Here is a 27,967-nt window from a genome sequence, read left to right as displayed (position 1 = left end):
ATGTATACATACATATATATATATATATATATATATATATATATATAAGGTGCGTAAGATATTTGAGGACAGATCTGTGTTTATAAAAAAAACATATATAATAACAGATAACTTTATCTATCAAATAATGCTATGAGGATAAAAATAAATCTTCTTTTCTATAATGTTATTCAATAAAGCCACCTTCAGCTTCAGCAACTGCTTCTATATGAGATCTAAATTATCATCATGCTCGAATCAAGTGGTCCTGGTTCATTTTGGACATTACTCTGACTATGACAGCTTTCAAAGAACCTTTGGTGTTATGGGCGTCTTCATTGACCTCTCTCGCAACAACGCTGCACATGCAATAGTCCAACGGATTGAGAACTGGGGAATTTAGGAGGTCAAATGTTAGGGGCTATGTGATCATGAACAATTTCAGCCATCCATTCCTGTGTTACTAGAGCCATGTGTGATAGTGCAGAGGTTTACCGAAACACATATGGCCTTCCATTGTATACACTGTCTATCCAGGGCTTAAAAATTATTTCCAGGACCTCAATGGTAGGTGGCAGAGTTAACTCCAAAGCCTTGTGGAAAGAAGTAAAGAAGCATCACACGCCCTTCATTGCTGACAACACCTAAAACCATGGCATTTGCAGAAAATTTTGTATGCATAACACTTGTAACTTCAGAAGAATCTGCATATAATCATCTGTCATTTCTTCCGTTAACTTTTTGATCATAGTCGAAGTTTTTCTCGTTTGAGAAAAACCAAATCAAATCTTCTTCTGCTGCATTTTTCAGTTTGTTCAAGAGCCTTTTAGATCTGATGTAGTGATTTTCTTTTGCTTTTTCTGATAAATTGACTTCTTCTCATCATATAAGACTTATATCTGATGTCTTCGTGGGCAACATTTCTGACATATGGAGATCTTTTGCAATCGACTTCATGGACTTTCTGGGACTGTAATCAATGGTCTGTTGAACTTGCTGAATAAATTCAGGTGCTCTGATGATTTCAGGGCGTTTAGAATGCTTTTTATGCTTTGATAGCGGTGATACGTTTCCATCTTCAGTCTCTAGCTCCTTACAAACTTTGTAGACAAAAGATCTGGCAACTTTTAAAACTCAAGATATTTCTCAATCGCTATTTTCAGCCTTTATAACCATAATAACAGCATGCTTCTTCATTTCTTGAGTAAGCTGAGGGTCTGCCATTTTTATTTGCTGAAACAAAGATTATGCAGAGCATAAAATGCAGCAATGACCAAAAAAAGGTATGTTCTCAAATACCATATATATATATATATATATATATATATATATATATATATATATATATATATATATATATATATATATATATATATCTCTTTTAAATTCGTTTATGGTAACGTTAAGGGTATGCAAATAAAGCTCCTATTTCATTATGCCAACTACCGTCTAATGATACTGGATAGTGAGTCAGTTTTTGGGAGTTGCACTCATGGTTATACCGATATAATGTAGGATAAATATAATAACAATCATTCTAGGATGGAATTTATAAATATTTAACACATCGCCATATGCGTTTCCACAAATCACATGACTTTAACATCAGAGTCCGTATCCTTGAGATAATTACAGTATAGTCCATAGTATCCGTGGGCATCCGGTTGATCACCATCATTGATTTATTTCATCAGGCGATACTGCATAACTAGCTAGATTGGCCTTCAAACGGCAAGAGGGGATAAACATCCCTCTGTGATTCATCTACTAATGCCGTAGCGCCTGATGAAATGAATCAATGATGATGATCAACCGGATGCCCACGGATACTACAAACTATACTGTAATCATCCCAAAGACACGGACTCTGATGTTAAAGTCATGCGATTTGTGGAAACGTACGTAGCGATGCATTAAATATTTATAAATTTCATCCTAGAATTATTGTTATTATTGTATATATATATGTGTGTGTGTGTGTGTGTGTGTGTGTGTGTGTGAAAAGTAATGTCTCTTGCCACTTCCACATGGCTGTTCCATACGGAACTACGTTTCTACTATTTTTTAACCCTAGGAGAATATCTTCGGCTGGTTAAGGGCACAACTTGTGTCCGATTTATTGTGAGAAGAGACGTGAACGGTTATATAAAGACTGAGTCGACCTTGCCTTTCATCCTTTCGGGGCTGATAAATTAAGTACTGGCCCCTCCCCCAAAATTTCGGGCCTTGTACCTAGAGTAGAAAAGATTATGTATTGGGTTTTTCTCGGAGGATTTATGATAATGATAGTGTCTTTTGACGTCCATTTTTCCGTGTGTGGTGAGGCACAAGCCAAACCCTTGTTATATTTATGTATATAATTATAAAATATTTATATTAATTTACCTATGAGGTTTTATTTCCGCGCTGACCACCTGGTAAAAATCATTAATGATTTTTACGTTTCATTATTATTATTATTAATATTTGAATATATATATATAATATCCGTTTGTTAATTCTGCACGTCCTCAGTAATTTTCTAGGGTGGTGTGGCTAGATTTTTTAATTTGTTTCTAAAAGCCATGCTAAAAATTATGAAGGTTTAAAAGTTTCCCAATTTCTTACAAATACTTCTGTAAAGGATAAGTTGAAAGCATGTTTCTGCATCCTCAACATTCTCACTGTTACCCTATATGAGTAGACATCTGGATCACCAGGTAATATAGAAACATTGCCCTAGTTTCCATACTTACCGTGAGAATGTGGCGGTACGATCTTTACAATTGACTCAATTGAAAGTTAAACCGGTTCATATACATCGACATCTCTACCATAAACTGATTCAGACCGGAAACAGTGACTAGTGAACGAAAGTGTAAAAAATGGTTTCCGGTTCTTCTCTGCATTCACTGAGTGATCGAGTTACTGTAATACAGAACAAGTTTTGACTGCTAAGTGAGTATGTAATCAGAAAACGGTGCAACGCTATTTCTAACTGCTGTTAACCTGCTAGATAATCACGATTCTTATGCCAAGATAAAATTAGTATTTAATTTCTCAAGGATTGATAAAATAACTACTTTATTTATTTGATTTATTTATTTGTTTATTATTTTCAGGAATATCCACAGCTCTTTACCGGTATCTAAAGAAGATATATAGAACTATATGCTTATATATATATTTATATATATATATATATAATAATAATAATAATAATAATAATAATAATAATAATAATAATAATAATAATAATAATAATAATAATAATATAGATTTAATCAAAAGATTAAATGTGGTACTTAAAATGTTTGAGGCACCAGAATTTGGTAGGGTAAAAACCAAAAACAAAATCAAGAGATTTGGTGAATAAAATTTGAAGTTAAGCAACAAAAATTCAATAGGTTATAGCAGTATGTACGTTTCGTACAAGCTCCATTTATTCATGTAGTGAGAACACCACATAGAATTTACAATGAAAATGTACTCCTCAGCTGCATAATGGAATTTCATTTTAGAAAGTCATTTTGAAGATGTTCGCAAAAAACAAGAGTAAGAGAAGAAAACATACCATCTCGACTATGCTGTTGTTTAACAGACTAGTCTGTTAAACAACAGCATAGTCGAGATGGTATGTTTTCTTCTCTTACTCTTGTTTTTTGCAAACATCTTCAAAATATATATATATATATATATATATATATATATATATATATATATATATATATATATATATATATATATATATACCTATATACACACATACCTAGAAAAAGAGAGAGAAAAGAGAGATACATAGAGAGAGGTTAACATAGAATAAAAACGGGACAGGCATAAACTTCACATACAGTTTATTATATGGTTATGCTCAACAGCTATTTCATCTGCAATGAACATCGATATTCTTATAATTACGGAATTTAAATACATAATTAGTGATTTTAAATAAATATAAAATAAAATTAATTTAAACGTGATGTTTACCCATATCATCGAGAAAATCCTGGCTATCAGGCACCGCTATGTATATACGCTCTTAATTACCGTGGATATATATATTTTATGTATACACATCTATCTATAATACATTAAAAGTCAAATTGAATCTTGTTTGCTTGCTTGCAATGTTACTCAGCCACACTGGCGCATAATGGGAAAATATTATGAATTAAGTTTTCCCTGAAATGTAAATTTCGCGTAAATCAGATAAGTTTTTGTGAAGATATTTGAGGTTTTCGGGGTATAAATACCCAAAACGGTGCGTAATGGGAAAATTAACTTAATCTTGAAAAGGGAGTAACTCTTACCTTTCAATTAGACAGTGACTTGACAACGAAAAAATACGATTTGTTTTTTTACAGTAAATGTTTCTATTTTCACTTTTGTTAAACACAAAATCGTTTAGAAATATCTTTAAGTGAATATGATTGGGGGTTTTCGAGTGCATTCGACGTATCTCACTTCCGAAGATTTGGCTGCTATTTCCAGCACGCCTTGCTACCACGAAACTGCTGATTATCGGTGCGCATTCAAAGCCAGTGAACAGCAATGACGATACCGGTTTGACTTTGAATCTCTTTTACAATTCAAAATAATGAATTTATTTCCTCTTAATTCTACCTCAGTTCATCTAATTGTATTTATTTATCGCTACTTTTCATAAAAAAGCCTTTATTATTTGTTTGATATTCAATGTGCATTTTCGCTTTTTTCTTCTTACCTTTCCCATATATATATATATATATATATATATATATATATATATATATATATATTCGACAAAAAGAGATAACAAAGATATAGACTTACAGCTGCATCGGCGTTATTATAGATATCTCTTCATCAGAGACGATGTGAGATGGTTAAATAGAGGTAAATGTTTGAGTTCGAAATAAGGAATTATTGTGGAAAAGGTAGGAGATATGGAATATAGAGGGGAAATAAGAGAATGAAAGTAGAAGTAGAATATATTATTCGATTAAAGCGGTGTATATAAATGGTAAAAAAAAAGTTTCTTGTACATGGTATGTAAGTTCAAATAGTAGTTCATGTTTAGTCATCTCTAATTATGGACCCGGGAATTCTGTGTTGCTCATTCGAAGGGGCTTTGTCGTGTGAATACACACACACACACACACACACACACACACACACACACACACATATATATATATATATATATATATATATATATATATATATATATATATATATATATATATATATATACATACATATATATATATATATATATACATATATAATACATATATATAGTATTTATACATATGTATATATATATACATACATATATATATATACATTGATATATATACATACATATATACATATACACAAACATACACATATATATGTATATGTGTGTGTGTGTGTGTGTGTGTATTTATGTATATATGTATATGTATTTATGTATATAGGATACAATAGAAAACTACGGTTAACACATATATTTACGGATTTAGAAATAAGAATTGTCCAAGCTGAAACATATATTGATATATTAGAAATATAAAAATATAAAGATATATGAATACTAAAAATATACATGGACATATAAATATATTGATATATAAACATTATAATAATGGAATATAAATAAAAAACGTTTTTCTTTTTAATTAAAATATGATATGAAGAAAATGATAGGCATTAAAAAGAGTTACATGTTAGAAGAAAATAAAGTATTCCAACGATCGTTTCTGGGGCTCATTCGTCCAAATAACAAAGGAATCTTGAGATTCATTTTCAGAATGTCTCCTTCATCAGGGAAAAATTATGCTTGCGCTAGATATACGATATTTTAATTTAAAGAAAAAACTTCTTTTATCAATAAAGTAGTTGTATACTGCCAACTTAACGTGACAGTCCCAATAAGGGAATATACTACTGCTATTTAGCCCTAGGAAACTGGACCGCTTCCTGTCGGCCTTGACACATTTCCTGTGTCCTTATGTTTGCGAGGGGGAGACGAGAGATTTAGAAATATATTATTTCTAATTTTTGTAATCAGTGAATGTGTTTTACTGAAATAATATATCTTTGCGAGAGGTTGACAAACTTTTTCAACCAGCTGGTCGTTTTTTCCTTGTGCTAGAGAGAATATTTTGATTTTTGAATCGACATTTTTGTTGCTGCTACTGTGTGAGTTCGTTTCCGTTTGTTTCTTCATTGTATTTGAACTGTAATTTTATTAACTGTTTGTATAACAGCCATTTTCGCCCTACGGGGCTGAAAATTACCTGTAAATTTTTTTTTTCTTGTCTTTGTGACAAGAATGGCTTCCATATTGTCAGCTGAAGGTGACCTTCCCATGAAGGGAGAACGTATTCAAAAAGGAAAACCAAGTTTCTCACAGGCCGTTGGAGGAAATACCATCGAGTTGAAAGTAGCTAAGGAAAGTCTATATGCGTTTAGAAAGTATATTCAGAAGGTGGATGGTGAAACAAAGCTGATTCCACCCCCCGAGACAGTCAACGCATTAAAAGAAAAAATTGTGGTGTATAAAGTTTATAATGTCAAGGAAAGAAAAATCGCAGAGGCTCGTAACGAACTTGTAAAGATGTGTTTGACACCAATTTGGTCAAAAATTCGCCACGTCAACCGGGGTATAAGAAGTGCAACAATTGAAGTTCACTCCGACTCGGCTGAAGTGACGAGAGAAGTTTCAACAGAAACTTTGAAAAATGAAACAATTATGCTGCTGCCCACATACATGGGAAAAAGAACGGCACGAGTGACAGTGGAGGATATTCCAGTTGGACACGACGTGACGTGGGTAGCAGCAGCTGTAATTTTCGATGTTGAGGAGAATATCAACATTCTGAGCATGAGGAGAAAAGAAGCAACCAGTTGGCGAGGGCAGACGCTTGACATTGTAGTCCAAGCGGAAAATAATACCTTCGAAAATTTGCCCGACAGGGTGTTTGTGGGGGAGGGGCATACCATTCGTGTGTCAGTGGAGGGACGTCGACCCAGATGTTTTAAGTGTGGACAAAAGGGTCACGTTCGCTCGACCTGCATAAAAATGCAAAACACCGCTAAAGCGAGTGACGCCCCTCCTTCGAAAGCGGACGAGGAAAGCAAAGAAACAACAACAGTCGCTGTGGCAGTCGAAGGTAAACAGACTGAAGGAAAACAAAAACAAGAACAAGAAAATGTGAGGGCGACTGAGAAAATAGTTGCCGAGGAAGAAAGTGAACCACCAGAAATGGAATTCACAACAGTTTCAAACAAAAGGAAGAAACAACACACACCAGATTCCCCTCCCCAAACAAAAAAAATCAGCATCATCAACAAACCTACAGACAGAAGAAAAAAAACCTCCCACTCCTACCCTGCTGGTACAACTCTCATCGGACAGAACTTCAAGACGCCCCTCACCCTGCATTGAAAGGCTTCAAAAAAAACAGACAGGATAGTGGCAATAAATATGAAAAATGAGAAAGTCGTGAAATACACCAAAGCCCACCCACGCATAAAATTCTTCAAGAGCGGCACGGATGACGCTCAATACCGCTCCGCGAAGGTCTGCGAAGAAGACTTCAAAGAAAGACTCTTTCAAGACCATGTTACAAATAAACTAATAATAGACGTCTCCAACGACGTCAAGGAAGGCAAATTGATAGTCAGCCCGGCAGCCACCCCAACCCAGAGCCCGGTGGCAACCCCGAAAAAGGGCCCAGTAGAAGCGGAAGGAGTAGGGGAGGTTGGCAAACAAAAAGTGCCATGCTCCCTCTCACAACCGTAAGTGTTTATTTTTACCTTTATTTTTTCGATGATTAAGTTGGGTAGTTTAAATGTGCGTGGAATGAGGTCGAAATGGAAACAGGCTTGTTTTCTGGACGACCTCATTTCACATAGAATAGATGTGGCTGTGATCACCGAGTCCAAGATGAAGGGACCTGAAGCGTTCTCGCCCCTCCTCAATGGTTACGAGAAATTTATTTCTCCGAGCCGGAGGGGAAGTGCAGGCGTGGCAGTCCTTATCAGGAAAAACTTGGACTTACAGATATGTACTGTCTTTCTGGACCCAGAAGGTAGGCTGGTCGTACTAGATGTAACACATAAAAATAAGCAGTCCTTCAGGTTGGTAGCTGCCTATACTCCTAACGGATAGGGGCAGTCGGGTTTTTTTCGGAACCTGGAGTACTTTTTATTGACGTCTAAAACTGTAGTTTTGCTAGGGGACTTCAACACTATTCTCGATGCGCGCGTCGATAGTGTAGGCTCCACCAATAGGAAAGGGAATCCTTGCCTCAAGGGTCTACTAGAGAGCTTTAATCTAGTAGACCGCTACCGACTGGATGAGCCGAGCGTGCCACAGTGGACGTGGAGTAATAACGACGGCTCACACAGATCGTACATAGACAGAATTTTTGTTAAGGAAAGAGATAAGCATAGCTTTAGCTGTCCACATTTTTGTATTGTGCCTTACACGGATCACAATCTTGTGACGTGTGAGGTTCATATAGATAAGTGTCATAGACAGGGACCCTGGTATTGGAAAATGAACAAGTCTATTTTGGCTTGCGAAGCTTTCCGTACCCGGATTAATGAGTTGGTGCAGAGGGCATTATGTGGCACCATCATTAATAATAGATGGTGGCACGCTCTCAAGAGAACCATCTGTCTTGAGTCCATTAGATTTAGCAATCAGCTAAGTTTAGATAGGACTAGAATAGAGGGTGACTTAGTCAAGAGTCTAGATGAGGCAATGGAATCTGGCTCCGCATCCAGAGTGACGGCGGCGACAACGGTCTTGTACCGTCACCTCAATGCCAAACATGAAGGGTGCCGAGTCAGAGCTAAATTACGCGCTGGGAAACGAAAGGGTATCAACGTAACCAGATGGGCACGTCATGTGGAGAGTCAGAAGGGCAAGAAGTCCTGTATTAAGTCTTTAACTGACGGGCAGGGACGCAGGATCTATGGACAGGAGGAGATGCAAAAGGCTTTTCACCAGCATTTTGCTCGGGTGTTCGGGGAGAGCGGTCCGCTTGAGCGCGGGGAGCCCTTAAGGGACTTCCTAGCTGGCGGGCCTCGACTCTCGGCACGTGAAGCTGAATGCTGTGAAGGCCCGATCACTCCCGCGGAGGTAAGAGGGGTGCTGGCCGAGTGCGCTGGGGAAAAGTCTCCGGGACTGGATGGTCTGCCCTACGAGTTTTATCGTTTAATGCCGGACTTGTTTGGGGATGTCCTGGCAGGCGTCTATGCAAACTGGCAGCAGAATGGGAGAATTCCCAGTTCTGTAAGCCGGGGAGTTGTGACGCTGACCCAGAAGGATCCAAGCAAGGGGGATAGCATTAGTAACTACAGGCCCATAACTCTACTTAACGTAGAGTTAAAGATTTTGGCCAAGGTGTTAGCTAAAAGGTTGACGGCTGTCGTGGAGAAGCTTGTCGGGAAGGCACAAACCTGTGCAATTCCAGGCAGGTCGATCCAGGACAACCTTCAGCTTCTCCGCTACACCTTAGACAGGGTTGGGAAATTAGCCGGCAAAGGAGGGGCATTGGTCCACTTAGACCAAAGTAAAGCATTCGATAGGGTAGACCATCGGTACCTGGAGGCCGTCCTCGAAGCGGTTGGGATAGACCCGGGCTTTCGCGGGTAGACTTCCGCTATGTACAGCGGCATCAAGTCCACCGTCAAGATAAACGGTTACCTAACGGAGCCGTTTTCTATCAAGCGGTCTGTTCGTCAAGGATGTCCCTTGTCTCCGGTCCTGTACGTTTTGGCCCTGGAGTCATTGCTGCGGAGGCTGGAGAAGTTAGGCAGCAACCCTAACGAGATTGGATGCGGTAAGTTCACTTCTGCTTATGCTGACGACGTCACTCTCATCGTGTCTAAAGAAGCACAACTACCTCGTGTAGAAGATGCTCTCCGAAGATACGAAGCGGTGGCTGGAGCAAAAGTTAACAAGGACAAGTCCATCGGTTTGCGTCTCGGCACCTGGAGGAACAAGTCGATATCATCCAGTGTCGTCGGACACTGGACAGATGGTCCTGTTAAGTTGCTTGGAGTTTGGTTTGGTTCAGACTCTCCGACGGAGAAGAATTGGAGCGAGGTAGTGAACAAGGTGGAAGCCATAGTACGGAAGTGGTCCGGAAGGTCTCTGTCCTTGAAGTGTAGAGCGGAGGTGGTGCAGGTGTTTATAGCATCTGTAATCACCTACCGTCTGTCCGTTGTGCCTTGCCCAGATTTTTGGCTAAACAAGCTGGTACGACTCCTCTTCCGCTTTTTGTGGAGGGGGGAAAGCCACTTGTGAGGCGCTCCGTGTGCTACCAGGAACCGCTAAAGGGTGGTTTGGGGATGCCCTGGCTAATGATGTGCAAACATGCGTTGAGGCTGGGACATCTCTGGTGCCACCTGGAGAGTGATAAGGTGTGGAGTCCGTTGGCGGAGGAGTTCTTACCGCGACCGGCCTCGCTGGAAAGATTTAAACCCGGTCTCATTAAAAGGCGTAATATGACTTTATGGTAGAAGGAGTGCCGTCAGGCACTCTAGCTTATCCACAAGACGGGCAAGGCTGGCTGCGGGAATACCACCTCGGTATTCTACAGAGGGCTAGTGGAGGGGAAAAACGATGACGTCCTAGGAGGGGCTCTGGGGTTCGACGAGAACCAACTTACCAACCTGTTTCAGAAAACCTTCAAGCCGGAGTACTTGGATAATTTCCAAAAATCTCTGACTTGGCAGTGTTACAGGAATGCCCTACCTGTTCGCGAGAAGTTATCCAGGCACGGTTTAGCAGTGCCACCGACATGTCCAAGATGCGAGCAGGACAGTGAAACTGTCCAACACGCTTTTGTACATTGTCGGCAGCTCTCCAGCTTGATAATTTATGTAGAACACGTGTTGTCGCATCTAGGACGAGTACAGCTGTCGGCTGGATCTATGATAAAGATGATACCGCCAACTGGACTCTCAAAGGAAGGTGAGGCTTGTTTTTTCTGTACGGTAGAAGTGTTGAAAGAGTGTAAATGGAGGACAAGAATGGAAGGTTTTGTGACAGGGTCCTACATATCCGGCCCTGGATTGCTGGTTTACTTCAAATACCATCTGAAGAGCAAGATAGGGCCGGAAAAGAGGACCCTGTCAGCTAGAGTATATGAACAGAGATGGAAGGAAGTGGTGAAAAAGGTGGGTGTGAGTCACCCAAACTAATCATCGGGGAAATAAAAGGCGATCTGCTGGGCCTTATAGGCTGCCAGGTTGAAGAATCAATCGTTTTATTATAAAATATATATATATGTGTGTATGTGTATGTATGTGTATGTGTGTGTATGTGTGTGTATGTATATGTGTGTATGTATGTATATATGTGTATATATGTATATATATATATATATATATGTGTGTGTGTGTGTGTGTATGTATATGTATATGTATGTCTGTATATTTAAAAGGAAAAAAAAGAGGGAGAAAAAAGTCAACGAAGATATAAGCTTTAAATTTTGATATATATAAAGACAATCGTTAATTTTTAGAAAACATCGAACTCATACATTTTGTATATTTGTTTGTCCTGTATTGTACCCATTTCTATATTTGATCCATAGTGATCCTAATAAAAAAATTTCAACCAGCTGGTCGTGCTACTTCAGGCTGATGACGAGCAAAGACTCAGAAACGTGTCCCTGAATGCAGGCTAGGCTGGGTGGAGGAGTTTGTCTCCCCCTCGCAAACATAAGGACACAGGAAATGTGTCAAAGCCGACAGGAAGCGGTCCAGCTTCCTAGGGCTAAATAACAGTAGTATATTCCCTTATTGGGACTGTCACGTTAAGTTGGCAGTATACAACTACTTTATTACATTACTACTGCTTAAGTCTCTCTGAGAGATTTAGAAATGTATTATTTCTAATTTTTTATCAATATTCCAGTATTATTATGTTTGTATTCTTTTACTCGTTTCAGCCATTTGACTGCGACCATGCTGGAGCACCGCCTTTAGTCGAAGAAATCGACCCCAGGACTTATTCTTTGTAAGCCTAGTACTTATTCTATCGGTCTCTTTTGCCGAAACGCTAAGTTACAGGGACGTAAACACACCAACATCGGTTGTCAAGCGATGGTAGGGTAACAAACACAGGCACACAAATACACACACACATATTCGACGGGCTTCCTTTAGTTTCCGTCTACCAAATCCACTCACAAGGCTTTGGTCGGCCCGAGGCTATAGTAGAAGACACTTTCCCAAGGTGCTACACAGTGGGACTGAACCTGGAAACATGTGTTTGGGAAGCAAGCTTCTTACCACACAGCCACACTGCGCCTATATAGCAATATATTTGTATGTCCATGAATATTTTTAATATTTTTATATTATTATATTTCTAACATTCAGTTTGGAAAATTCTTATTCTTATCTTAATTAAACCCGTATATATATATATATATATATATATATATATATATATATATATATATATATATATATATATATATATATATATATATATATATATATATATATATATATATATATGTATGTATGTATGTATGTATGTATGTATGTATGTATGTATGTATGTATGTATGTATGTATGTGTGTGTGTGTGTGTGTGTGTGTGTGTGTGTGTGTGTGTGTGTGTGTGTGTGTGTGTGTGTGTGTGTGTGTGTGTGTGTGTGTGTGTGTGTGTTAACCGTAGTTTGCCTGATTTTAACTTTTTCTATCGTATCCATTATACTTATCTAACGCCGCAGGTTCGACTTGAGCGTTTCTACGCTGTCTATGTGTTTCGAAAGAAAATTATATAACTATATATGTGTATATATGTATATATACTGAAGGACTTGCCAGGTAAGTGATCTGATCTCACAGCGTATTGAAACCAAAACGATGGCAGACTGGAAGACATATTAACCATTCAAGGACACGTAAAGACTGTTAAGTCCACATAAACATTTATTATTTAGTGTCAACATTTTCGTCGCGGCAACTGCAACCTGTTCACTGACACGATTCTACACCTTGTTTTTGAATGGGTAATATGTATGCACCACACTGTAATCTTGTGTGTGTGTGTACGTGTGTGTGCGCGCTTGCGTCTGTATGTTATCTTGATAGACATTACAAACAGTCATTATTCCCAACCGAAAGTATGCTTTAAAATTATTAAATATGTAAAAAGTAAATAATTTTCTGGGTTTTTTTTTTTTAATACTAACTTACGGCATGATATTCACTGTAGAATTTTGTAACAGTAAATATTTAATATTTTTGTGTTTGACAAGCACAATTTTCCGTAATAGTTACATCTCGATTTCGAGCAATACCATTGCTTTATTGTTTTCTTAAACATTAGCAGCACCGATGTGGATGTTCAGTCTGGGTAGGGGTCCACACTCTTTTACACATGTGGTGACAACGGTGGGCTCCTTTTACAGCAGGAATTCAAAGGGCTTCCCTCACAAAGTAGCACATGCCTTAATTTCATCGTGAGTGTTTTGCCTTTCCTGGCCACATGATGCAGCCAGCCATATTAAGCATCACATAACAGGGATGTTAATTGAGATGTAGAAATCAACCAATTCCTGCGTCTGAAGCTTTTTGATGTGAGGAAAGACCTTACACTGAGTCAATCTTATCCTCTAAACAACGTAAGCATTTACCCCCCGAAAAGGAACTACCCTACGTCATTGGATGCAAACTAACTCGCGGGCGTTACGTCAGAGTTTTCCTTCTACTAAAGAGATGTATAAACGAAGACTCCCCGTTGACTAATGAGTTCTTCCGTCCTTTTTATCTTTTATCTTTTACTTTTTTCAGTCATTAGACTGCAGCCATGCTGGAGCACCGCCTTGCAGAAATGAATCGACCCCAGTACTATTTTTATTGCCTGGTATTTATTCTATCGGCCTCTTTTGTTGAACCGTTAAATTACTGGAACGTAAATAGACCGACACCGGTTGTCAAGTTGTGGTGGGAGACAAACACAAGCACAACGACACACATACACACACACACACACACACATACATGCATACATACATACATATATAGGGAGAATTCACAAAAAAAAACAGAAGACGAAGACAGGTGGTGTAGACAACAAACAGATGTATTAGTTTAACGCTCGGAAGTGAAAAAAGTCTTTAACGTTTCGAGCCTACGCTCTTCCACAGAAAGGAACACAGAAAGAAACAGGGAGAGAAAATAAAGAATATATATATACGACGGCTTCATTCAGTTTCCGTCTGCCAAATCCACTCACAAGGCTTTGGTCGGCGGTCCAAAGCTATAGTACAAGACACTTGCCCAATGTGCTACGCAGTGAGACTGAACTCGGTACCATGTGGTCGGAAAGCAAAGTTCTTACCACACAGCCAGGCCTCCTTTGACAGGTTTTTTTATTCTACAGGACGTCCAACAAAAACTACCGTCGTTACCAGGCAGATTTAACAATTTCCTGTTCTTCTATTGCAAATGCATAGACTTCGAAATACGATGTGATCAAGTGGTTACGAGTCCAAAAGAGGCTCCGCATCATGTCGATATTACTGACGGTATTACTGTCATTTTCAAGCCTTCTGAAAACATACCTACGCATGGTCTAGTTTTTAGTATGCTGAGCTTTTCACATCGTGGTCTTCGGTGAAGTATGTTAGTCCGGCTGGGGTTATATGGGAGATCATCGAGAAAAGTGTGCTTCCTGAGGATCTCACTTCCGACACTGAAGATATTGCTCTCTTCACTTTTCAGCACTAAGTTAATATACTGTTGTTGTTAATTTATTATTGCTGTTGTTGTTCAGCAAGTGCTGCCTGAGAGATACTATACGACATTTGAAAGCTCTATGCACTGGTTTCAAGCCTCTACCTCCTTTTCCTCTTCTTATGTAGATCCGGTTGATATCACTTTTTCTGTAGAGATTTCCAGTTGATGCCAGAATCTTGCGGGCTTTAACGTCTATGGAGTGGATTTCTTCTGCAGACCAGTCAAGAATTCCCAAATATTTGGATCAGCACTGGTTCTTTTAAGTTTGGTATAATATTTTTGGGTCACTCTATCTGTATTCAAAGTACCTTCGTATAATTTCATCAATGCCTAGGTACTTGCAGAATTCTTTGTGTGGGACAGGAGAGATGGTCACATTATTGACGCACATGTTTTAGGTGTGAGGGATTGATTTTCCACGTTCAACAACCAAATATGAACATTACTTCTGGCCAAATTCCATTCTTATGTCAGCTGAAATTGCCGTTGCTTTTTGGCATTGTTAATATAAATCTTGAGGTCAACCACAAAGAAATTATGGGTTATCCCTAACATGTAACCATTTGATTTTTGTAGCAAGAATGATCATGGATTGAATGCCAAAAGGAACAGAATTGTAGAGAGAGACTATTTCCTTGGACTAGTCCCTTTGAAATATTTATAACATTGCAGACGATCGCTCCGCTCTCGGTTCTAAGAGTAAAAGTTGTTGCTTAGGTCTTTGTGAGCTTCTCAATAGCAGCTGTAAAGGTAGCAGGCACTTTAACCAAATGTAGACACTTCAGCAGCCTTGAGTGGAGAATAGAGTTAAACACGTTCTTATAATCAAGCCATACTGTTGCAAGGCTCCTACAGTGTTTTTTCCCTTCAAACAGTACAGTTTTTTTTTTAAAGTTGTTCGGCACACACTCACACTCCTTTCTTTCCAGTGGCTAGCTCATCATTCACTATGCTGCTGGATTCACAATGACCCCGGAGGAATTGGTTGAGGTAGTTACTGTACAGGTTGCACGTAATGTATGGATAAGCAATGGGTCTAAAGTTTTCTGCCAACTCCGTAGGTTCATTCTTGGATATGTATGTATGTATGTATGTATGTATGTATGTATGTATGTATGTATGTAAGTCATTCAGTTTTATTTCAAGATTTCTCACCATTAGAGAAATAGCTCCTTCACTGGAATTTCAACATCAACAACAGAGTAATTTTGTATGTATGTATGTATGTATGTATGTATGTATGTATGTATGTATATGTACAAATTTGTATGTTTTGCTTTATGTATATATTCTCATGCATATAGTTGCATATGTAAAGATGTTCATATATATTTAAATGATAAACTTCTGGAAAGTTTTACAGATTTTTACAGTTCCGGTGATGGATTGGATCTGTAGTCTTTGAATTCTCCTTTCTGGTTTTGAGAAGCCTAATTTCTCAAGATTGGTATTTAGGCAGTGTGTTACATATCTCAGGGCCCCAATAATTATGTATGTATGTATGTATGTATGTATGTATGTATGTATGTATGTGTATTAACGCGTGGTTTTATAAAGGCAGTAAGACCAACTGAGGTCATTGGAATATAGGAGTTGTATTATATGTGTATGTGTGTATATGTGTATGTGTGTATATGTGTATGTGTGTATATGTGTATGTGTGTATATGTGCGCATGTGTATGTGTGTGCCTGTATAATAATACATATATGGTATGCATGTGTGAATGTGAGTTTCGACATTGTAACTGAGTTGATCAGGATCGATGGTTCTAATCCTGACAAGATTCTGGGAGAGTAGACAGTAGTTCTATCCACGCAGCCGACTAATTAAATATCTCATGTAATTTTTAGTCTCTTTACGCTGCACGACAACAATTATCTGCAGTGATACGAGTCGACGACTTGCATGAGGCACTTAAAAATATTCGAATTTATCATCAGACAGTAAAATGATATTATTGCCCATTCCTGTTTGGTCGTTCACCTTCGCAATAAAACTTTGAATATTGATTATGAGAGCAATGTTTTAATAATCGATATTGTCCTCTTTCTGTGATGCTTCATGTATTTGGCATAAAAAAGTAGTCACATGTTCTGTAATCTATACCACCCACATACGGCAAGTTTCTTGTATTTCAGCTGTTTTAATATTCATTAAACTTCTGTTTTATTGATATCACTGAGGTTGTATTTGTTTGTCTAGTACTATTTTTTGTTTTATTTTGTTTTTGTTTTGTTTTAGCATTTGTTTTGTTTTTGTTTTTGTTTTTTGTTTTTTACCGAAATTAGCTTCACGTTCTGTGATATGATCAGCGCTGGGTTGCTCATTAAGCAAAATAAGCACGTGCTTAGGGCATCAAGAGAAGTGGAGTACCACAGAAATGGTAAATGGCTTACGACATAAAAAGAATTTACTTTAAACTTGCTAAAATAAAATTCGAAGTGGTTTATATGATCGGAAATATAATTTCGAAGTGTTCATGGTGTCATAGTGAGGATCTGATCAAAGACTTTGCAGTCAATAATGTAAGAGAAAACTTTTCAAATATAAATAGATTGGAAGTACGGAAAAATAAATATTATTTTCCGTCTTATTGTTAGGCTTGTTTCATTTTGAAAAATAAAATCCTATTTTATTGTTTATCATTGTTTATATCTTGAATTACACATATATGGGAAGCACCAAAATCTTAAAAGTGCTAGGGCTTCTTTGAGTCTTAATCCGACCCTAGATATGATGGGAGAGCGTTTTATTCTATAGAAAACTCTTAACATTTATTGATACAGCACGATTAGATTATGTTAGAAATATCAGAGTCACCAGTAATTTCAGCTGCAGTTAAAAGCGGAAACATAATTTTCTTTACATTGCAGTATAGTCACATTTCACTGTGTGAAGAAAGTTTTAACCTGAATGTAAAATTTTAACCTTCCAATCGGAGAGATCAGAACTCATTAGCTATCAGTCCGTTACCTTGTCATTACTTTATATGTTGTCACCAATGTTCCTCGATGACCTTTCGAAAATGTATGTAATTTGTTTGTAACATCCATGTGTAAATATATACCCATGTGTAAATATGTCCCCATGTGTAAATATGCATATATTTTGGAAGATTTGAATACATATACATCTATAACAATGTGTAATAAAGACTGAATTTATTGACTACATGTTATACGTTTTATGAGTAATAGAAGTTGTATAATATTTTGGGAGTGATAGATGTAATTTTCTTATTTCCCTGTTAATTTGGCATTTTTGTTTACAGCCTCATACTCTCATCAACAACTTTCATCATGTACATCAGTGTGTCTCGACCTTTTTTACTCTTGCGTAACCATTAAAATAAATTACATGTCTCAAGGAAGCCCTACACAAAAAAAAAAATTATACATCATATCTTTCTCATATTTTTTCATCGTAATTCACGTGATAAATATCATATATATATGTTATATTTTTTTGATAACATAATAGGTTAGATAGGATGATGTCTATATTACAATATTACAATAACCAATATGTTGTGCATGTATATGTTGTGCATGTATATGTTGTGCATGTAATATTACGATTATGAAATTAGCATTAGCTTATCTCACTCTTTCTCGCGGAACCCCTAGAAAACTTTTGCGGAACCCTAGGGTTCCGGGAAACCCCGGTTGAAAAACACTGATGTACATTTGTAACAATTGCTCCGCGAACTCTAGGATTATCGGGTACTCTAGTATTATAACAGTTCGAAAGTTGTCACATCACACACACACACACACACACATGCACAAACACGCACGCACACACGCGCACACACACAGATACGCACATACACACACAAATGCGCGCACACTACACACACACGGATGATACACATATACACACACGCACACAAACCTATACACACATGTATATATACATGTTATGTAATTATATATATATGCGCGTGTATATACGTGTATGCCTATATATCATATTTTTAATCTATATAGTCTCACATGTGTGTCTGTATCTGTGTGTGTCTATGTGTGTCTGTGCGAATTTTGTGGCGGGTTTGTGTGTGTGTATATGTGTGTGTGGGAAATAGAGAAAGAGAGAGAGAAGATACGCACAAGCTTTCTTTCTTTCTCTCTTTATTTCTTTGCTATTTATTAATTCGTTAATTCAACTTCTTGGAACGACATAACGGGCAAACTATTTGAAAAATATGAATTATCCATGTGACATTGTTATGACTTGAAGTCCAATCTAGAACAATCCAGAGGAAAATATAATTCTCACGAGTTATATAAACCTACAACTCTTCGACCTGTAAACTAATTTGATAAGTGCCAACGCACGAAACTCTCAGACCTTGAATCATTCTGTTGCTTCTATTAAATATTAATAAAAATATACATATACTCATATTATGACTTCTATATTTCCTGTTTGCATCACCATACTTATATGCAATAATTATAACGATAGAGAATTTAGAGACTGCCACATCCTCAGTATTTATTTTCTTTTATTTTACAGCATATCTTTATGGTTACGACGACCTACACGTGTTTCCGCTGCACAGAATAGGAGTAGTCGCATATGCAACCAGGCATAATTTTCTGTGAAGCTTTGTTCAGGATCTTTCAACCAGATTGGCTTTTACATACCGTATATTTCGATGATGTACCAGTCTCCATATTCTCTATCGTTATAATTATTCCAAATATACACTACAGATAATCTAAACATCTAGTGAAGCGAACACAGAATTACCCATCGAAGAAATTTATAACGTGAGTGACATCTAGAAGTTGTATACGTTAAATACTAATCGATGTGGTTAGCCGTAACCTGGAACACAACTGAGAGCTACCACTGTATCTACCTGGATAATATATCCCTCTAAATTCATATATATATATATATATATATATATATATATATATATATATATATATATGTATGTATATATTATTATTATTATTATTATTATTATTATTGAGTGAGAGAGCATTGCATGCCATCGAAGTGACACGAGGGTAAAATATACGAAGCCCATTATACCCATCATGACTACCCGTCTGATAAGGGTACCCCAGGCACATGCATCACAACCATATGTGCGCGACATGGTGATCTAATATCAAGATAAACAGCGCATGACCTCGCAGGTGGGGCCCAGTTAGAATTTTCTTCAGGTCGAGTAGCCCATCCCACTCAAAAGGTCCCTGAATAAGGTTTGTTTAAGGATGTTGAGAAAAAAACAAAACAAACAAAAAAAACACCCATGTTTCCAAAAGTGAATTATTCAAACCTCAAAGAATTCCTCTCAAAACATGGCTATGACACTCCCCCACTACTGCTTGTAATCAGAGATGCACGTATCGTCAGCCACCAAGGGACATGCTCAACTGGTTAAGGTCAAACAACTGACAAGCAAATCTGTGGTATAAGCAGAATATTTGCTGTAGCCCATCTTTTATACCAAGACAAAACAATGAACATGATAACACTTCCAATCAATTAAGATCAGAAGCCATGAGAGCCACTGCCTGGTACTGCATCCGGGCATTTATTATTGTTATTTATTTATTACTATTTATTATTATTATTATTATTATTATTATTATTATTATTATTATTATTATTATCATCATCATTATTAGTCACAATAAGGATATTCAAACAACTTATAGGGATATTTATCCAAGATACACCGGTTTAATATATTGAATTTTGGTGAGATAATTTTTCAATGAATATATTATATAGAACTAGCTGTTTTTCCCGGTTTCACTCGGGCAGTGTGGTGGATTTGGTTAAAGGCTATTTCCTACGTATATTTTGAATAATAAAAAGAACTAAAAATAAAAAAAATAAAATGCCAAAAACAAAAAAAAGTGAGAACAACCCAAAAACAATACGATGCTAAGGATTTTGCGGGTCGATATTGTAAAACTAACTTCACGTGTGTACCCATAGCCCCATGTAGTCACGGAACCTTATTTGTGGTATAACCTCGCCTTAAAAGAAAAATATATGGTAGTGCGGTTGTTGTATTGGCGACACAAGAATGTTAATCGAAACTGTTCAAGATCAATCATAGGTTGGACGTTCATGTACACTGATTAGAATTGTGAATTTCAATTACTGAAAACGCGTTCTCTCTATCTCTCTGTCTCTCTCTCACTCTATCTCTGTCTCTCTGTCTCTCTCTCACTCTATCTCTGTCTCTCTCTTACTCTATCTCTGTCTGTCTGTCTCTCTCTTTCTCTCTCGCTCTATCTCTCTCTCTCCCTCTCTCTCCCACTATCTCTGTCTTTCTCTCTCCCTCGCACTATCTCTGTCTCTCTTTCTCTCCCTCTCTCTCTCTCTCTCCCTCTCTTTCTCTCTCTCACTCCTCTCTCGCTCTATCTATGTCTCTCTCCCTCTCTCTCTCTCCCACTATCTCTGTCTCTCTCTCTCCCCCTCTCTCTCCCTCGCACTATCTCTCTCTCTCCCTCTCTCTCTCTCTTTCCCTCTCTCTCTCTCCCTCGCACTATCTCTGTCTCTCTCTCTCTCTCTCTCTCTCTCTCTCTCCCTCTCTCTCTCTCTCTATCGCACTATCTCGTCAAAAATAGAGTCGTCACCGACTGGTGACTAACTTATTTTTGCTTGGGGTTTCTTGCTTTTATAACTATCCAGAAGGATAGACATATCATTGAGAACAATAGATTTAGTTGGTGGTCTTCTTATCTCTATTCTAGCTTTTGGTGAAGTAGAAGAGGTTAGAAAGGGTCAAGTGGTGAAGACATTGTTTCGGCCTAGCTAAAGGCATCTGGAAAATGTAAAACTGCTGTCAGAGAAAACCCATTGTTCCACCGTGGGAAAAGTTCTGTTGCAATGTTAATTTAAATTTGGCTATGGTGGATCGAATCCACTTCATGCATGCAAGATCCACTACATATATATATATATATCGAAATATGTATGTTTCTATGTTTGTGTTGAGCCCCTCCACCGTTTAGTAACTGGTGTTGGTTTGTTTATGCTGCCGTAATCTAGCAGTTCTGGAAATTGAAACCGATAGAATAAAGATCTGGCTTTAGAAAATAAGTACTAGGGTGAACCTTTCAAGGTGGTGCCCCAGTATGGCCGCAGTCCAATGAGAGAAATAAATACAAGACAAAAGATTACAAGTACGATACTAAACGCAATAAAATGACTTTGAACGCCAAGATATGCTATGCACAGTTATGTCCCATGTGTACAGTAAAGTTGCCTCCCTTACAATAGCATTGTTTAGTATGAGTTCACTGTACTATCAAATGTACCCAACCAAATTAACAATAAATATCACCTTCTCTTCCGTGCGTCTTGCTGACACAACCATCAAGCAAAGAATTTCACAAGTTTCCGTAGGTCACCAATCAATTATCACCACCAAGATGCACTTGCACATCGATGAAAAGATCACAAAATAAATTTCAAATAAGCACAAGGGTTCGAGGCGACGAGCTGGCAGAAACGTTAGCACGCCGGGGGAAATGCTTAGCGGTATTTCATCTGCCGTTACGTTCTGAGTTCAAATTCCGCCGAGGTCGACTTTGCCTTTCATCCTTTCGGGGGTCGATAAATTAAGTACCAGTTACGCACTGGGGTTGATGAAATCGACTTAATCCCTTTGTCTGTCCTTGTTTGTCCCCTCTATGTTTAGCCCCTTGTGGGCAATAAAGAAATGACAATGGTACGAGCTGCACTACGCAACCGAATAGACGTTTTCAGAATTCGACGACTTATTCCGTGAAGCAACATAATAACGGTTTCAAATTATTATACTTGACCTGTAGTTTTTGAGGGAAGGGGTTAAGTCGATTACATTGACTCTCATTGCTTAACTGATCCTTATTTTACCGATCCCGAAAGAATGAAAAGCAAAGTGGACCGGGGTGGAATTTGAACTCAGGAGGTAAAACCGGAAGAAATGCTGCTAAGCATTTCGTCCGGCGTGCTAACGATTCTACCGGCTTGCCTCATTATAAGACAACGTAATAATCCTTTCTACTATAGGCACAAGGCCTAAAATTTGCTGGGAGGAGGCTAGTCGATTACATTGACCCTAGTACTCAACTGGTACTTATTTCATCGACACCGAAAGGATGAAAGGCAAAGTCGACTTCGGCAGGATTTGAACTCTGAACGTAAAGACGAATGAAATCTCACTAAGCATTTTGGCAGGCACGCTAACGAATCTACCAGCTCGTCGCATTATAAGACAACGTAACAATACAAGCCCCAGTTACGCATCAGAAATAGTCAATACAGGCGCATAAAAAGAACATAAATGATTCCCTTATTATGTCATGTACACACGCGCCTACATTTGTTGTACCTTCAAGTGATATGTTATGTATTTCAGAAGTCGCAGTTGAGATACACCATTCCAAAGTACTATGATAATACTGTCGTCATTTCTGTATGTTTCACAATTTACATTCATTGTTTTTAGGACAATTTACTTTCACATTTTTACAACTGTAAACTGCATGTTAACCCCAAAAACTGTCATTTACAGAACCTTACTTAGAGAATATACGACGACATCAAAAACAAAACGAACCCCACACACACCATCGACATCAGTAAAGCTTTTTATTCCATCCCTCGTTATCCACTTATACTTAATATTCTCAATAACCTCCTTAAGAAACAATACCACAAAACAAGGAGTAGCTAACTCAGAATGAGCTGATTGGGCGCAGCTGATTGACGCCAACGATTTGGCATGGTTGACTGGAGATTTAACATGTCTTAATGACAGTACGTTTTGGCATAGGAGGCAAACACACACACACACATACATACATACATACATACATACATACATACTAATACATACATACATACATACATACACGCATATGTATGCGCAAAAATATAGACACAGAAAGAGATGTAGTGAGAAGGAGAGAGAGAGAGATTACATATACGTACGAACATAGCTAGATGCTCACATACATAAACAGAGGAAGGGAGAGATGAATAGCGAGGCGTGGGAAACATGTTTGATGTCTGTGTCGAGTCAGCGACGCCATTTAGGCAGCACCAAAACGCTTAGAATTTACCGTTTCCCAGATTAAGCACCATAACGGCCAGGTTTTTTTTTTTTTTTTTGTATTCAGTCTTTTCACTCTGAACCTACACGGCTTTCTCACACTACAACAATCCATAAACAATCTTCTAATACAGAATAAATAGCATCACAATCAAATTCTCCCACCCTTCATTAGAGATAACTGCACAACTAATTTATCTCTTACATCAACCCTCTCAAAACATGGGTTCAAATATCAAAAAAAAAAAAAGGCACTCCGTCGGTTACGATGACGAGGGTTCCAGTTGATTCGATCAAGGGAACAGCTTGCTCGTGAATTGAAGTGCAAGTGAATGACACGCGTACTCTTAACGTAGTTCTCAGGGAGATTAAGCGCAACACAGAATGTCTAGTTTTTTTTTTACTATATTAATTATTTGGTACTTTTTAGTTATTTCACCACCATTAAAAAATTGGGTCCTCAATAGGCATGGTTTGATGTGTTATAAAAATATTATCAGTTTCAATAAGATGTTTAACTTTTTCAGTTTTCCCTTTTATTAATTTTTTTCAGTTTTCATGTTTATTAATTTTTTCAGTTTTGTATGATTTGTTATAAAAATATTATCAGATTCAATGTCTAATCTTTTCCCTTTTCATGTTTATTAATTTTTCATTTTTTTGTTTTTTTGTTTTATTGAGGGTTTAACAATTTTTTTTATTTGAGGGAGATAACCCAATTTTTTAATGGGGGTGAGATAGCCAAAAAGTACCAATTATTTTATAACATATATAACAAGTATGTATATGATACATATATAATATAAAATCACATTAAGATACAAATCCAAAACCGAAAACTAAAGCATGAACGAAAAAAGAAACACAAAGGAGAAAAAAAAAGGAAGAAAGAAAGAAAAATTTCAATTCAGCACCAAATGCTTCAAATGAAATAAATTGTAATTAAAAATTTTTTTTTGCAGAATCATAATCGTCGGTATTCATAATGCACAAATCCTTAGAAAATTTCGGAAACACTATGATGATCACAAGAACAGGACTGATTTCCTCGATCGGAGCTCACAAGAGCTACACTGGGCTAAACAATCATGTAAAGGGACATAAGTCACAACGTATCACGTGTGATTTTAAATGTCCGAAATCCAATGTTTCGGTATTTACCCTCGTCCGTCCTTTACTTCAGTATATTTTATAACTATTATTATGACTTTTAAAATTCATTATTGAAAATTGGTAACTATAATTTCTCTCACAGTTTTTTTAGTAATTTCGATTATTTTAGAGTTGCTTTTAAGTTATAGCAATATTTTATAATGTGTGACTTGTTAGTGCAGCATAATAAAATAACTTTTTTAAACACGATATCCTGTTGAAGTGGAATATAAAAATAGTTTTAAATTAAGAATTCTACATTATTATTCTTTTCATAAAATTAGAAGCCTTTTATATATCTTTTATAAAGATTTTATAAGATTTTCTTTTATCTTAATACTAATACGACGGTGCTCCAGCATAGCATTACCTGTGGTGTCCAACACCCGATTAATATTTATTATATAGTTGTATGTTAGGAGTATTTTTGTGTATCTTTTGTTAAACGTATGTGTTAAATTACATTACTAACTAAACACAAAATAAACAAACACACTAGACCGGGAGGCAGTAGGCAAACTTATGCTATTGACCTCTTCACGGGATTGTTGATAACAAGTCTGCATGGTTTTCTGTTTAAATGTCTACATTACTTTCTATAGTAATTTTTTACGTTGATTTCAGATTTGTTATTAGTTTTTCTCCTTCACGTCTAGTTTTTCTGTATTATCGTATCAGACATATAACGGTGATTATCTGATTTATTTTGCTCAACAAAATAGATTGCTATAAACCAATTCTGATCTAATATTAGTAAAGGTAAAATTTTGTTGTTGGCACTCCGTCGCTTACGACGTCGAGGGTCCCAGTTGATCCGATCAACGGAACAGCCTACTCGTGAAATTAACGTGCAAGTGGCTGAGCACTCCACAGACACGTGTACCTTTAACGTGGTTCTCGGGGATATTCAGCGTGACACAGTGTGACAAGGCTGACCCTTTGAATTACAGGCACAACAGAAACAGGAAGTAAGAGTAAGAGAAAGTTGTGGTGAAGGAGTACAGCAGGGTTCGCCACCATCCCCTGCCGGAGCCTCGTGGAGCTTTAGGTGTTTTCGTTCAATAAACACTCACAACGCCTGGTCTGGGAATCGAAATCGCGAGTCCGCTGCCCTAACCACTGGGCCATTGCGCCTCCACAAAGGTAAAATAGCAGCCAATATAAAGTTTATTAAACAGTCGTCTAATTAACAGACGATGTGACTTTGAAAAGCTGTGTACATCAGTCGTTGATAATATTTACATTTAAAATGTATACATATAGACGTAAGTGCGTGAACAATCCAAACATATTCTGCTACATTTGTGGCAGGTATGTTGTCATTAAGCAGAAACAAAATATAACTGATCTTCTAAAAAATTTATATTTCACTTATTTTGGTGTCAAATTCGGTGATGAAGACAAACCTTGAGCTTCACAGTCAGGGGCTGAGACTCTGGAAAGTCGATAAGAAAAAAGAAACACCCTTTGGAATACCAATGGTATGGCGAGAGCCGAGTAACCAAGTTGATGATTGTTATTTCTGCATTAGTAAAGTTGATGGGTACAGTGCAAAATATAAACGTAGGATAATGTATCAAAGTGTTCCCTCGGCTATACATACGGCTTATTGCACATGGAGTTGACATTCCATTTCCTCTCCCGCCACTTGTTTTAGAGAATGTTGCATCAGATAGTGATGAAGAAGACAAATGTGCAGAAGAAGGTGATGACTACACTCTTGACGAAATCGAAAATCCGCAATTATTTACACAGGAAGAGCTCAATGATTTGATGTGAAATTTGAACCTACCACAGGATGCAGCAGAACTTCTTGGATTTAGGCTTTTGTTACCAGGAACCTTCTCTTGGTATCATCACAAGGAACATGAGTTGTTACCATTCTTTGCTGAGGATGAATCAATGGTGCTTTGCTGTAATATTCCAAACCTGCTAAACTATTTTGAGATCGAGAACAATCCCTCAGAATGGAGGCTATTCATTGATTCCTCCAAAGGGAGTTTGAAAGCTGTCTTGCTACACAATGGAAATAAGTATTCATCCATTCCAGTGGTACATTCTGTACAACTAAAGGAAACGTATGAAAATGTAAAAAAAAAAAAAACTTTGTAAAATATAAAGTATGCAAAATACCACTGGCAAGTGTGTGAAGATTTTAGAATTATATGCATGCTTTTAGGCCAGCAGGCAAACTACACAAAAATGCTGTTTCTTATGTGAGAGGGATAGCAGAATTAAAGAAAAGCACTGGATGGTTAAAAACTGGTCACAAAGAAGTGTTTTTCCTAGATCCAATAACATTCTGCATGAGCCCTTGATTGAACCCACAAAAGTACTGCTACCTCCTTTACACATCAAACTGGGTCTGATGAAACAGTTTGTTAAATCTTTGCCTGCAGATGGACCGTGGTTGCAGTATCTCTCAAAAAAATTCCCAAATATAACCAGTGAGAAAATTCAAGTAGGAATATTTATTGGTCCTGACATTCATAAACTAATGGAAGACTCAGATTATGAGAAATCCATGAATGAATCTCAAAAAACAGGCAGGGGTGAGCTTCAGGTGTGTTGTCGAGAACTTTTTGGGAAACAATAAGTGTTCAACTTACAAAGTCATAGTTGATACCATGTTGCAAAACTTCAAAATGCTTGGGTGTAACATGAGTGTTAAAATGCACTTTCTTCACTCCTTGACTATTTCCCAGAGGACCCTGGCAATCTAAGTGAAGAGCACACTGAGAGATTTCACCAAAACATTAAAGAAATGGAGCGGAGGTACCAGGGCAGGTGGAATGTAAACATGATAGCAGTTTACTGCTAAAGAGAGACTGCAAGCAACTATCAAAAGCTGGAAGGAAATCAAAAGAAAAGGAAGTTTGAAAAATAGTAAAATTACATTTAAGGCCATGGTAAGTGCATTAAAAATATATATTTAGTCAATATGTAAGCCTACATACATTATTCATATCTTTTTTATTATTATTGTAGTCATTTTTTCTTAATTTCATCATACTTTTATCTAAAAGTATGCCAC

General features: G+C 37.3%; 2 protein-coding genes across 5 annotated transcripts in view; both read left to right on the top strand.

The window, feature by feature from the left end:
• Window positions 1–6,256: 6,256 nt before the first annotated feature.
• LOC149133770 (uncharacterized) lies at window positions 6,257–27,529 on the top strand. The gene is made up of 4 exons (XM_089358253.1): window positions 6,257–7,265; window positions 7,446–7,687; window positions 26,731–27,011; window positions 27,382–27,529. Exons 1-4 carry the CDS (start codon window positions 6,257–6,259, stop codon window positions 27,527–27,529), a joined length of 1,680 nt encoding a protein of 559 aa, XP_089214379.1.
• LOC106875904 (non-canonical pre-mRNAs endonuclease FASTKD5, mitochondrial) overlaps window positions 24,877–27,967 on the top strand; it is a 16,230-nt gene continuing 13,139 nt past the window's right edge. For 2 of the 4 annotated variants that reach the window (XM_014924221.3, XM_089358788.1), the window contains exon 1: window positions 24,877–25,014. The gene's annotated coding sequence lies outside the window, so the exon portion shown is untranslated. Of the gene's footprint in view, window positions 25,015–27,638; window positions 27,843–27,967 lie in introns of all 4 variants that reach the window. The other 2 variants (XM_014924220.3, XM_089358789.1) reach the window with 2 other exon arrangements.

This window comes from Octopus bimaculoides, chromosome 10, assembly GCF_046866305.1.
Source record: "Octopus bimaculoides isolate indiv1 chromosome 10, ASM4686630v1, whole genome shotgun sequence".
NCBI lineage: Eukaryota > Metazoa > Mollusca > Cephalopoda > Octopoda > Octopodidae > Octopus > Octopus bimaculoides.
Note: the sequence above shows the minus strand (reverse complement) of the source record. Positions and strands in the feature narration are given on the sequence as shown.